This window comes from Nuphar pumila, chromosome 8, assembly GCF_984573655.1.
Source record: "Nuphar pumila chromosome 8, dmNupPumi1.hap1.1, whole genome shotgun sequence".
Lineage (NCBI taxonomy): Eukaryota > Viridiplantae > Streptophyta > Magnoliopsida > Nymphaeales > Nymphaeaceae > Nuphar > Nuphar pumila.
Genome location: NC_143256.1, coordinates 93,375,581 through 93,388,170, shown reverse-complemented (window position 1 = coordinate 93,388,170; position 12,590 = coordinate 93,375,581). Strand labels below are relative to the sequence as shown.

General features: G+C 37.4%; 2 protein-coding genes across 2 annotated transcripts; both read left to right on the top strand.

The window, feature by feature from the left end:
* Positions 1 to 1,640: 1,640 nt before the first annotated feature.
* Positions 1,641 to 2,578, top strand: LOC149830018 (uncharacterized). Its single transcript, XM_090015357.1, has 4 exons — positions 1,641 to 1,719; positions 1,796 to 1,925; positions 2,005 to 2,134; positions 2,219 to 2,578. The coding sequence occupies exons 1-4, from the start codon at positions 1,641 to 1,643 to the stop codon at positions 2,576 to 2,578; spliced, it is 699 nt and encodes a 232-aa protein (XP_089871483.1).
* Positions 2,579 to 2,836: 258 nt separating this feature from the next.
* On the top strand, positions 2,837 to 4,216 carry LOC149830017 (uncharacterized). Its single transcript, XM_090015683.1, has 2 exons — positions 2,837 to 3,184; positions 4,013 to 4,216. The coding sequence occupies exons 1-2, from the start codon at positions 2,849 to 2,851 to the stop codon at positions 4,097 to 4,099; spliced, it is 423 nt and encodes a 140-aa protein (XP_089871809.1). The 5' UTR covers positions 2,837 to 2,848; the 3' UTR covers positions 4,100 to 4,216.
* Positions 4,217 to 12,590: the final 8,374 nt, after the last annotated feature.

Sequence of the window (12,590 nt, the reverse complement as noted above, 5' to 3'; positions counted from 1 at the left end):
TTCGTAATAAAGCAAGAGTAGAAGGCTCTATTTGTGAGGCGTACACTTTAGAAGAGATTTCAAATTTCTCATCTATGTACTTCGAACCTCATATTTCAACACGTTACACATGCCCGCCCCGTAACGATGATGGAGAACAAGTAACTGTAGCTGACAAGCTGTCGATATTTCAACGACTTGGGCATGCATTTGGTAGTTGCCGATCAAGGCTATTGACAGATCGAGAGCAAGATGCAACACACATCTATATTCTTTTTAATTGTTCAGCGATCGACCCATACATCGAGTAAGTATATGTATATGCAACTCAATTATAAATCCTTTTATGTTCTATATGTGGATACATGGCTCGGTAATATAAGTATTTGTGGTTTGCAGACGATTTGATCTGGAGTTGCAAAGCAAAGTTTCACATCTCACTAATGCAGAAGTATAAAAAGAACGTGAAACTAAGTTTGTGGAGTGGTTGAAACAGTTGGTAAAGAAGCTAACATAAATTTTGTACTTATAAACAACACTAAGTTACTTAATTGATCGTGATCACAATAATTGTTTATGTCTGTGCGTAGGTTCGGCATGGTGATGTTAAAGATCAAGGAATATGTGATTTAGAAAATGGTCCGACCAAAGTTGTGCAATGCTACAACGGGTATATCGTAAATGGTTATCGATTCCATACAAAAGACTACGGTATAAACAAATCAACGATAAATAGTGGCGTGTGTGTCAAGGGTAGCAGCTACGGTGAAAATGAACATGATTACTACGGTGTTATAGAGGAAATAATGGAGTTGACTTACTTAGGCATGAATAACAGGGTTACGGTATTCAAGTGTCATTGGTTTGATCCAACTGCAACAAGACTCGACAAAGCTTCAGGCATTGTGGAGGTGAATCATAAATCCAGGTTTGGAACATATGAACCATTCATATTAGCCTCGCAAGCTCAACAAGTTTATTATACTTCATATCCGAGTATAAAAAAGTCAGATAGAAATGAATGGTGGGCAGTTTGCAAGGTGAAATCCAAACTATACCCCGAGTATGATCAGTTACAAGAAGATGAGTTAGCTGAAGACAGTGATTACTATCAATCAGATGATGTCTGTGACTTCGCTTATGGTCACGATGTTGCGCATGATATGCATGTCATATCTCCATTGGCTGATGAAACATTCATAGAGGAATGTGATCCAAATGATGTACCAAGTGGATGGGCAAACAATGAAGAAGAAGAAGAAGAAGAAGAAGAAGAAAGTCAAACTAGTGACGAGGAAGAATTCTCAAGCTAGTGAGCCAAATCTTATACTACAAACCTCTATTTAAATGCATTGTAATACTTGATGTGAGTTGTATTGCAATACTTGGTGTGAATGATTAAAAATTTTATTTCAATGTATTGTAATACTTGATACGAATGATTCGAATGCATTGTAATACTTGATGTGAATGATTTCAATTATCTGAATGTATTATAATTTATGCAATTAACAAATGATTTGAATTAGTGCAATACTTGATGTCAATGATTTGAATTATTTGAATGCATTGCAATGCTTGATGTGAATGACTTGAATGCATTGTAATACTTGATGTGAATTATTTGAATGTATTGTATGACATATGTTATTTGTTAGAATATGGTTCGTGGAGGTTATAGTGGTCGCTCATCCAGTAGTAGCCAGGCTCAACCTTCATCTTCACGGGCTCCTGTGATAGGTATATCATATAACTAATTAGATGCTTGATTAGTTCAAATGCACATTCTGAGAACTTGGTGTGTATTTTTTTACAGATGATGTTGCGCCTGTACACGACCCACCTACACTAGTTGATCGCACAAGTCAACAGCCAACACAGGAAACAGGGTCTTCTCAGGCTGGCACAAGAAGACTCATTCGAATAGTGTATATCGATAATCGACCGTAAGTATTTTGTTTTCAATTATTGCATATCTTTTAAATATTTTATATTGATATTTACTGTGTAACAATTCATGTGCAGCACGAGGTTTGAGCCACAAGAAGTAGTACGGGAGATTAGGAATTCACTTCTTCAACATCTACTAGGACCAGTTGCTCAATGGAAAGAGTACCCAAAGGAGGTATTAGACAGATTGTGGTCCTCATTCATGGTATACAGTTGTTCCTCATAGTTAATGTGTTTCATATTTAATTTATTTAAGCAATGTCTACTAACTTTCTGAAAATATTTGTAGGCTTCGAATCGCTTTGCAACTACGGTGGAAGAAAATGATGCAAGGAAGGTGTGGCAGAAGGTGGCTGCCAATCGATTTGCAGACATGCTGCACACTATGAAGACTGCAGCAAAAAAAGCATCTGGCGTAGTAGATGATCCATTACTGTGGAAGGGCCATGGTCCTATTACTATCAGGAGAGATTACTGGGATGAAATGTGCGATATGTGGGCGGGAGATGCATTTAAAAATCGCTCTGCGAAGGCTTCACAAAATCGATCGAAGATGCCCGAAGCCCATCTACACACAGGTGGATCTAAGACATTTGGGAGCCACCTAAAGAAAATGGTAACTCATCAATATATAATATTAATTTTATAAGTATAGTTGCAAATTTGTGTACTAAATCTTTTGTCATTTAACTTCGCAGGAAGCAAAAAAAGGAGGCAGTGTACCATATAAGGATGTGTTTGTAGAAACACATAAACGGAAGACCACGGGAGTCTTCGTATCAGAGAAGGCGAGAACGACAACGGTATGTATTAATTCTATTAATAATCATTGCAATATATATGCAAGTCATCATAATGTTATCATTAATTATTAATGAATACTTTAAACATTATTTTGTAGGAGGCATATGAGCAACAAATGGTAGAGCGATATGGCGAAGACGCTACTCAGCATCCATCATTTGATCCTACAGCATGGGTGACTGCAGCAGGTGAACCCAAAAAAGGTCGCGTGTTCGGGTTTGGGAGTAATATGAACACTTCACCAGTTATTGGTTCTTCCAGTTACGGCTCACCAACTTCTTGCGCCGACATAAGCTCCAAGCAGCCGACTATTCTTTCCGGTGATGATGTACGCAAGATCATTAATGAATCACTGAATAACTACTTCCAATACACCGCCGCCCCCTTTCTCCGAAATGAGATCAAGGCCGCTGTTCAGGATAGGGGATCTTCGATTCCAGGTCCCTCTCAGGTATAATCACATATATAGTTTTTTTGACTGTCTTAAAGCACATCTGAGCATGGTAGAATCACATATAGAGTTTTTCTAGATGCCTTAGAACACATATGAACATGCTATAATCACATATTCAATTTTTTTACTGCCTTAGCACACATATGAGCATGATAGAATCACATATATATATATATATATTTAACTTTTTGTCTGTCTTAGAGCACATATGAGCATGATAGAATCACATATAAAGTTTTTTTGATTGCATTAGAACACATAAGCATGCTATAATCACATATTCAGTTTTTTTACTGCCTAAGAACACATATGAGCATATTATAATCACATATTCTGTTTTTTGACTGCCTTAGCACACATATGAACATGCTATAATAACATATAGAGTTTTTTAACTGCCTTAGAACACATATGAACATGTTATATATCATTTATGATAGAATCACATATAAAATTTTTGGCTTTGCCTGCCTTAGAGCACATATGAGCATGCTATATTCACATATTCAATTTTTTTACTGCCTTAGCACACATACGAGCATGATCGAATCACATATATAGTTTTTTGCCTGCCTTAAAGCACATCTGAGCATGGTAGAATCACATATAGAGTTTTTTTATATGCCTTAGAACACATATGAACATGCTATAATCACATATTCAATTTTTTGACTGCCTTAGCACACATATGAGCATGATAGAATCACATATAGAGTTTTTTTATTGCCTTAGATCACACATGAGCACATGATAGAATCACATATATTGTGTAATTTATTTCATTATATTTTGTTTATCAATACTGACTGTTCTTTTCTTGTGTAGGCTGCTAGCGATAATCAGGGTAGTGGAGCTGAAGGGACAGATAAAGACAATGAACAAGAAGACGCACAAAATCTTGGCGATGATTAGAGGACTGTGTTGAAGAAGTTCTATTTTTTTTATTTTTCCTAATTGTAATTGTTGAATTGTAAATAATTAAACTTCTTAGTTTTAAGGTGGAACGATTAATTATTATAGATACTTGTTATATGAATTTTTTTGTGTGGTTTGTTTTTTATTTACAGGAAATATAAATTGTACAGGAAATATAAATTGTACAGTTCTCGGTAATTAATTTTTAAATAATTTTTTTTTTGATTTTTTTTCATTTTTGCGACGGATTAGCGACGGATGATTCCGTCGCTATTCATATTAATCTAGCGACGGCTTAGCGACGGAATTAAATCCGTCGCCACGCCGTGGTCGCCGTTTAGTACCGGCGGATTGGCGACGGAATATAGCGCTCGTTATTCCGTCGCAATTAGCGACGGACTTGGCGACGGAATTATTCCGTCGCCAGTTAGCGTCGAAATATTCGCGACGTAAGCATACTGTCGCCGCGTTGTCGCTAATCCGTCGCTAACATGGTTAGCGACAGATTAGCGACGGATTAGCGACGGAATGTGGTCGTCGCTAATCTACTGCTTTGTTGTAGTGCAAACTCTTTCAATTCAATAGGGTTGACATGTTCCGAATACCATTTTGTTGTTGTTCCCTCCAGACTGCAAGGGAAATAAAGGAAAAGAGCCTGATTGTCTCGCTTGAATATGGAGCATTCAGCGAAGAACATGGCGAGATGAGACTTAGGGTTGCCAGAACCATCGAATTTGATAAATTTCCTGAGGAGATTCTTGAGATTGGCGTCTCCATCCAAACCATCATAGAAGTCTTCGCTGGTGAAGACTTTCTTACCCTTGTCGTGGGCTTGCAGGTCTCGAAGCATTCTGACCACATCTTTGAATTGTGGCTGGTCAGAGTCATTGACAAACTACTCTTTGAATTTGTGGTCTGACCCCTGCCCATGGGTGGATTTGTGGAATGCCTGATGAGTCTCAAACTCTTCATCTGAATCTTCTGCTGATCCCTCTTTATCAGTTGTATCAACATGTTGGACACGTTTTTTGGACATTTTCATCTGGATTTTGACTAGATGATCCTTAGCCTTTAGCTTGACTTGAGTCTGCTTTGCACTAGCTTTGGCTTGCTCTGCCAGCATTTTGGTCATCATCTTCTTGAACATGGCATACATTTGAGGATCAATGTCATCCTCAACCTGCTGCCCTTGATTTTTGCCTGAGCGCGGGGAATCCATTTCATCGTCTAAATCTTTTGAATATATGATATCTTCAACTGGTGCAATTTTCTTCTCTGACCTTGTCTGAAGCATTGATTGTCATGAATGCTCTCTGCAGGGCAAAATTGATGGTTAGGTTTTTTAAAGAGATTTTGATTGGAAAAAAATATTTGCTAAGAATTTTGGTAGACAATTAAAAGAATATCCCATTACTAGGGATTGAGTCATCGTCGGGATTACGACAATTGCGTTGTCATTCCTTTGTAAAGAAAATAAACAACTGAAAATCATGCCTTGTCACCTAGGCGAGGTCGTCAAACCAAGAATTGAAGAATTTGCAAGATTTTTATTTATTGAAAGGAAAACATGATTGCATTAATAATAAACTTGGGAAAGAGAGGGCGGACAGACAATTTGCCACCACTCTTTATAACTAGCAGAGACACGAGGACCGGGAAAAAGTGGAAGAGTAACAAAAGAGTCTCAGCCATATCTGGCAGAATGGTATGTTCCGGACCACTGCGCTGATGTAAGGTCGAACTCTAGCACGACTCCTGATAGCAGTCGTGCCTCTATGTGCTTCTGTCTCTGAGAAAACTGTTGAACACACCACTCTGGATGATAATAAGCGCAGAAGAATGGACCAAGTAGCTTGAATCTCTTGCCATATGCATAGGTGTACCTAGGAGGTGATAATTCTCGATCAAAGTATTCCCATACTACTTCTTCTTCCTGTAGATAATCGATCAGGAATCGGTACCGCGCAACTGGAAGGAGTTCATTGTCGTTGTATCTGAACGAACTAGCTCTGGTCGGTACATGCTGAAGAAACCAAGATTGAAGTGCATAAATACATCCCTCGACTAAGATGGACTCTCCAAGCGTGAAGCGGGTCAATCCTTTGTATAGAAAAGCAAGAGCGGCCATGGCTATCGAAAGACGGCTGGTGTGTCGACTCCCACATCTTCTCAGAAGTTGTACTATTCTAACATTCACATAATTTTGTCCATCTGGAAAGAAAGCAAGTCCCACAGTACACAAAACCATCACATGTTGAATTCTCTCTTGAGCTATCCTGGACAACGAGCTGACTTCTGCGAATTCTCCATACTGTCGGTAGATCTCGATCAGGCTCACATACTCATTCCCATTTTCTTCAATTAGTGGCCAAGACTTGCGCCCTGTCATGCGAGCTACAACATCTTTAGGGTCCAAACCCTTGACATTGATCAGAAATTGTTGCTCTAACGGATCTCCAGGCTGACCGGCTGGCTCGGGCAGTCCCATGATATCTGAAAACTTGTCCATCAGTAGTGTCATCTCGCCCCACGGGAACCAGAACGTGCAGGTGCACGGATTCCACCGCTTCGCCAGTGCATGGATCAGATTGTCGTTGACTGCCAACTTTCCCACTGCAGATGTCAGTTCCAACCCGCAATCGCTCAAATGGTTCGGAAACATACGAGAGAAGTTTTTGAATCAAACATAGTACCATTGGGGAAGAAGGGTCTGATGTTGAGAGCTCGATGCTCTGGAAGACTTTGTCGCACCTCGTAGAAGATGTGACCCTCAAGAAAAACAGAATCGAGCTGACTGGATGCCATTGGACTGAAAGATAGGAAAATTGGAATTAGAATTTTGGAAAAATACAAGAATTTTGAAAATTGCAGGCAGAATAAAATAAAAAGTTGGAAATTCGAAGTCCAGAGGAACGAAAGAATTCAAAAATCACCTGAAGTTTTGAAGAAAAGGTGGATAATTTGAAAAAATCGTCCAGGGTTTTTTTTTTAGAAAAAAGGAGATATTTCATAAAAGATGAAAATGAGGTATTTTGCAAAATTGTCCGATATTTTGGAAAAATATGAGAAATAAGACGAAAATGAATATCATACATTCAATCACAAACAATTATGCACATACAACAATCCCTAAGAAGCTGACTCTAAATGCATCATTTTTGAAAGAGCTTTAGGACCCTAACCCTGTCTCTAGGCTCAGATCAACTGTGTCCAATCATGCTATGCTGATATACTCGAGCCGAGGCTCGATGTACGTGGCATAAAACTCATCTTCGGGTCTAGGCTTGTATTTTCCCAACATCCTTGAGCGCAAGCCGATATACGTTGGACTATGGCCCTTGGTACGTGCAGGGGGCGTTAGCCCAGATAAGTGGCCCAGTTGTGAGGCTTTGTCCCGAACTATGGTTCTGGAAGAGAGCCCAGCAACGTGAAGACCGAGTAGACATAGGTGGGATGGTTTTTGAAAACATGAGCACATGTAGGCAAACAGAGGGCTTTAAGTCCTAAAGACATAGAATTTTGAATTTTCTTTTGAAGAAGCAAACATTGTTTTCATAGAAGTCCTAGATTGAGGAGTGTTGTATTTCAGACCAAAGTCTAAGTGAGCATGAATAATTCTCCTCAATATGGTCATACCAAACCATGCCTAGTCTACATGCAATCCATGTCAGCTGGGTTCAAGTCTAGGCTCCTAGGTTCACATGATATCAGAAATTAAAGCTGACATTCCAAAGAACATAATTTTGATAATTGAGCTAAGTTAAAACACATAATTGTTCAAACAAAGACAGGTCCCATCACGGTCGCCAAACCTGTTATCATCGCAAAAATTTTCCCCTTCTCTTGCGAGAGTGAAACGAATTTCGCGAGTCAAACTCGATCAAAGTTTTGAAAATGGTTTTTTGAAATTACTCGCTTCCGTTTTGAAAATTTGCGAGAAAATTCCGTGGAATGGGATCCGCCTGTCGGTACGAGGTTCAACCGTTCTTGGCACCTTTACCAGAGGTAATTGAACCAAGGATCAATTATGTGCTTTAACTTGACTCAAATATCTAAATTATGCTCTATTTTTCCAAGAATGCACTAAGAATCAGGCTTGTGCTATGAAATTTTGAAAAGATGCAAGTTTGAGAAAATATGATGTTTGCTTTGGAAAATTGAAATAGGCTTGAAAGATGATTGAAAAGGTGCTTGAAATTGGAATTCCTGGGAAAATCATTGAATTTCATTGAAAATCAGGAATTGGATTGAAAAGTGATTTCTCAGGAAAACTTGAATCTTGGGAAAATCGATTTTTGAGATTTGGAATTTGCTTTTCTAAGAAAATAGATTTGAGAATTTTGAGAAAATCAAGAAATTCATTGGAAAATGACTTTTGAAATGGAAAATGGATTCTCAAGAAATTGGATTTTTGAGAAAATCGATTTCTGAAAACTTGGGATTTTGAAATTTGAGAATTTTAAAACATTGGAAAATCTTGGTTTGAACTTAGGAAATGCTTTTGAAATCTCATTTGAAAACTTAGAATCTTGAGAAAATCTAATCCTGAGAAACTTGGTAAATCCTTGAGAAAATTGATTTTTCTGAAATTGAAGTTGGAAAATGAATTTGAAAACAATGCAATTTGAATAATATGAATGAATGAATATGAATTGTAAAGGGAATTTCAATTGAGGAATTGGGAAATCCTTTTGAAACTTTGAGAAATGCAGTGCATTTTTGAAGTTAGCCTAAGTGTGTAGGCTGAATGTGGCTAATATGAAGATCATAAATCTTGGTTTTCTTCGTATTCTGACTATGGCCATAAATATGAATCCCACCGAGTTTATAAACTCCATAAGAGCTTGTGCATGTGCCATTCGTGTCAACCATAGTGAATTTGAAATAAATATGCATGAATCATACATCAAATATTGAAATATGCAGAAATTAAACTATATACAATGCAGCCCTATTCTAAGCAGAAATGTAACTCTTATTCCAAATATTACATTGAATTGAATAAAATAAAAAAATAAAATAACTAAGTCTTCTTCTTGAATATTCCTGCAAAACTAGAAAACAAGGTTAGTACAAAAATATAGGTTTTTTCTGAATTTATCCAAAAATATGGGAAATTATCGGATATTATTCATATATAAACCGAAATTCATACCCCTTTGATATAAAAATTATAAATAATGAATAAATTTCGAAAATAAACTTGAAAATTTGAAATTTGGGTCAAAATGACCAAAATGCCCTTGATGACCTTGAAATCAGGGTTTTGTGAAAGAATTTTTATAAATTTTGGAATTTTGAAAATCAAATAAAATAAATCAAACATAATATGATGAAATATTATGCTATGCATAAAAAACTATGGAATTATAAATTGAAATTTCAAAATTATGGTCAAAATGACCAAAATACCCCTGATAACAAGACTATGGCCTTGAAACCAGGGTTTTCTGAAATAAATTTTGCAAAATTGAAAAATATGAAATGCAAATAAGATTGAAATTAACCCTAATATGATTCTGCATGCTTATGTACATGATAAAAACCCTAAAATGGTGAAAATATCATAAAATATCAAATTTAATCTGATTTTCGCCTGATTTTCGCTTCTAAATTTAAAGATAAACTAACACATGGAGCAAATGAGCTTAGAATTAATCCAAATTTGGCATGGACACCTAAAATAACCCAAAAAATAGAATGGAGCTCGAAAATCTATTTTTTTTGTATTTTCTTAATATGGAAAATAGCTAAAATCCTAAGAAAATCAAAATTTTGCCTAAAATACTTATTCTAAAAAGGATTTCAGATATTAAACTTTCATAAAAATTTACCAAATTTTATGGGGTGACAGAGGGCAGTTAGGCAAAGATTTTTGTCTTTTACACTTTCTGATTTTGACCTATGGTCGGAGCTGTACAGTTCTGGAAAGTCGGATCGGAATCCGGCGACTCTAGGATTTGGGGAAAATAGACAAGTTTCGGTAGAAAATGTAGGAAAAATAGCAAACAGATGGAAAAAGGCTGAAATTGTGGGAATATGTCCCTGACAGACAGGGGAAAATTTTATTTTTTCACAATGTTGGGATTCGGGTTACGGTTTGGAAAAGGGCAGATTGTTATCACAGACCCAAATCTTTGGAATTTCTGGATATTGAAATCTGTTAGACAGAAAAGAAATTTTCGGGAACAATACTGAAACAGTTCCAAAAATCCCCAAATTTTGGGAAATGACAGGAAAATATGTCAGAAACAACTTTTGTGTTGAAAATTTTTGTAGACGTGCTACGGATTGAATGGACTCGATGCATTAGGGTTTGTCTATACCCTGACAAAGGAAAATCGAGATTTTCCCAAGGGTCTGGGAAATTCGATTTTTGACAGAAGTCAAAACTACTTGGAAAAACCTCAAAATTTTTAGATCATTAGTAGATTCAATTATGAATCCACTGTGATTTTTTTAGGACAATCCATATCTCCCACGAGGGTGGTGCCGGAGCTTCTTGTCTGCTAAAGCAGAAATTGAAAATTCAGAGAAGTAGAAAACTCGATTTAGGGTTTGATCAGTTTAGATGGGTTCCGAAACCCAAACGAACCTAGATTCTTGACAGAATATCACTGACAAACAATCCAAACTATAATAAAAATTTTGGGATTTATAAAAGCAGATCTATGCATGAAATAATGACAGGACTGGACACCTAGAACTAAAACTTGTAAAATAATAGCCAGACCTTAATAAAACTAAAATAAGCATGAGATGATGTTATAATGCTTGAAAATGTAAAATCCACATGAAATCTATAAAAATATGGTAATGACCAGGGAGACATAGCTTACATTCGATTTGGCTCTCCTAAAGGAGAGATTCGATCCAACGGGTGGATGAATCTCGTCGTCTATATAGCCCCAATATGTAAGATGAAAATCTTATTGTATTTACTTGATTTAAAACCATGAAAAAAAAATCATTCATGCAACTGTAAATCTAACGATTGATTTGATTTCGTATCATTTACAAGAAGATGAAACCTAAAGATCCCTAATCAATGGGTGGTAGGGATGAACATCATAAGTACAAGAAGCTAACAAAAAGTATGAGATAAGGGAATGCTGGCAAACCTTGGAGGGTTCGGTTACTACAAATGGAGTTGAGTAAGCAATGGAGGAGGCAAAGCTTTGCAAGAGGGAAGTTTAGAAGAGGTGCTGCATCAGCTGTAGGAGGGCTGCAATGGTGAAGGTGATGAAGGCTGAACCTTAGCCATATGATATGGTGTTGAAGTGGTGGCTGGATCGGTTGAGGAAGCTGCTGCAAGGGTTGTTTCAACGTGGACAGACCGGCTGGAAGTGGTGGTGCTGGAGCAACGGTTGTTGTGCCGGCTGGAGTCTTGATGAAGGTGGAGATGGCTATGGAAGGGCTGTTGCTGGAGCTAGTGGAGCTGCAGTCGATGGTGATGAGGAGATGGGTAGCAGCTGGGCGTGAAGGAGGTTGCTGAAGCTTCTAAGGGGTGGCCGGAGGTAGCTGGCTGGAGCTGGGCATCCAAAGAGGTGGAGGCAGCTTCAATGGCTGAAAGTTGCAGCCAAGGGGAGAGCTGTTGTGGTAGGGCTGGAGCAGCAAATGGGAGAGCTAAAGGGAGAGAGAAAAAGAGAGGCATGAGATGAGAATGAGCGTATCCCTTTTTTTCCTTTGGTTTTTATCACAACTTAGGTTTTCATAAGTTCAAAACCTAAGTTTCTAATAATGCATAATGCCTTTAATGCATAGCATGGCTGTAGCCTTGGTCTTTTGGGGGAAATCAAAAGGGAAATAAGGAAGAAAGGGGAAAGAAGAAAGGGAAGGAAAAGGAAAGAAGAGGGGAAGAAGGAAAAGCAAAGAAAGCGGAAGAAATGAGAGGGAAAAAGGAAGGAGGGGCTGGAAGCTACAATACGTGAGTGGAGGGAGAGGAAAGAAAAGAAAAGAAAAAGGAAGAAGAAAGGAAGAAAAGAAAGAAAGAAGAAAAATAAGAAAGAAAGAAGGAAAGAAGGGAAGGAGGAAAGGGAAAGGAGAGGAGGAGAGAAAGGAAATGGGCTGGAAGAGAAGCTAGGGTGGTCGACCCCCTTGTGGGTTCCACTTTAGAAAAAATAAAATAAAATAAAATAAAGAAAAAGGTAAATTTTTTTCTTTTTTATAAATTAAAACAGAAAATGCAAATGGATGGACCATCTTAGAGCGGGTCTAAATTCCACTTTTGAAATTCATTTTGACGATTAGAGGGGTAAAATAGTCTTTTCAGAAAATTTCCAGACAAAACGAGTTATTTTGACAGTTTTTGAAATGAGCTCGGATTTTAAAGTTCAATACCTCATTGCGAAACAAATCCAGTGTAGAATTTAAAATTTTTATTTTAAAAAAAATCCAGATTGTTTTTCTCAAGAAAATATTTCCAAATTTAGACTTTCGGGGGTAAAAATGCCAATTTTGGAAACCCAGGGTTTGAATTTGATTTTTG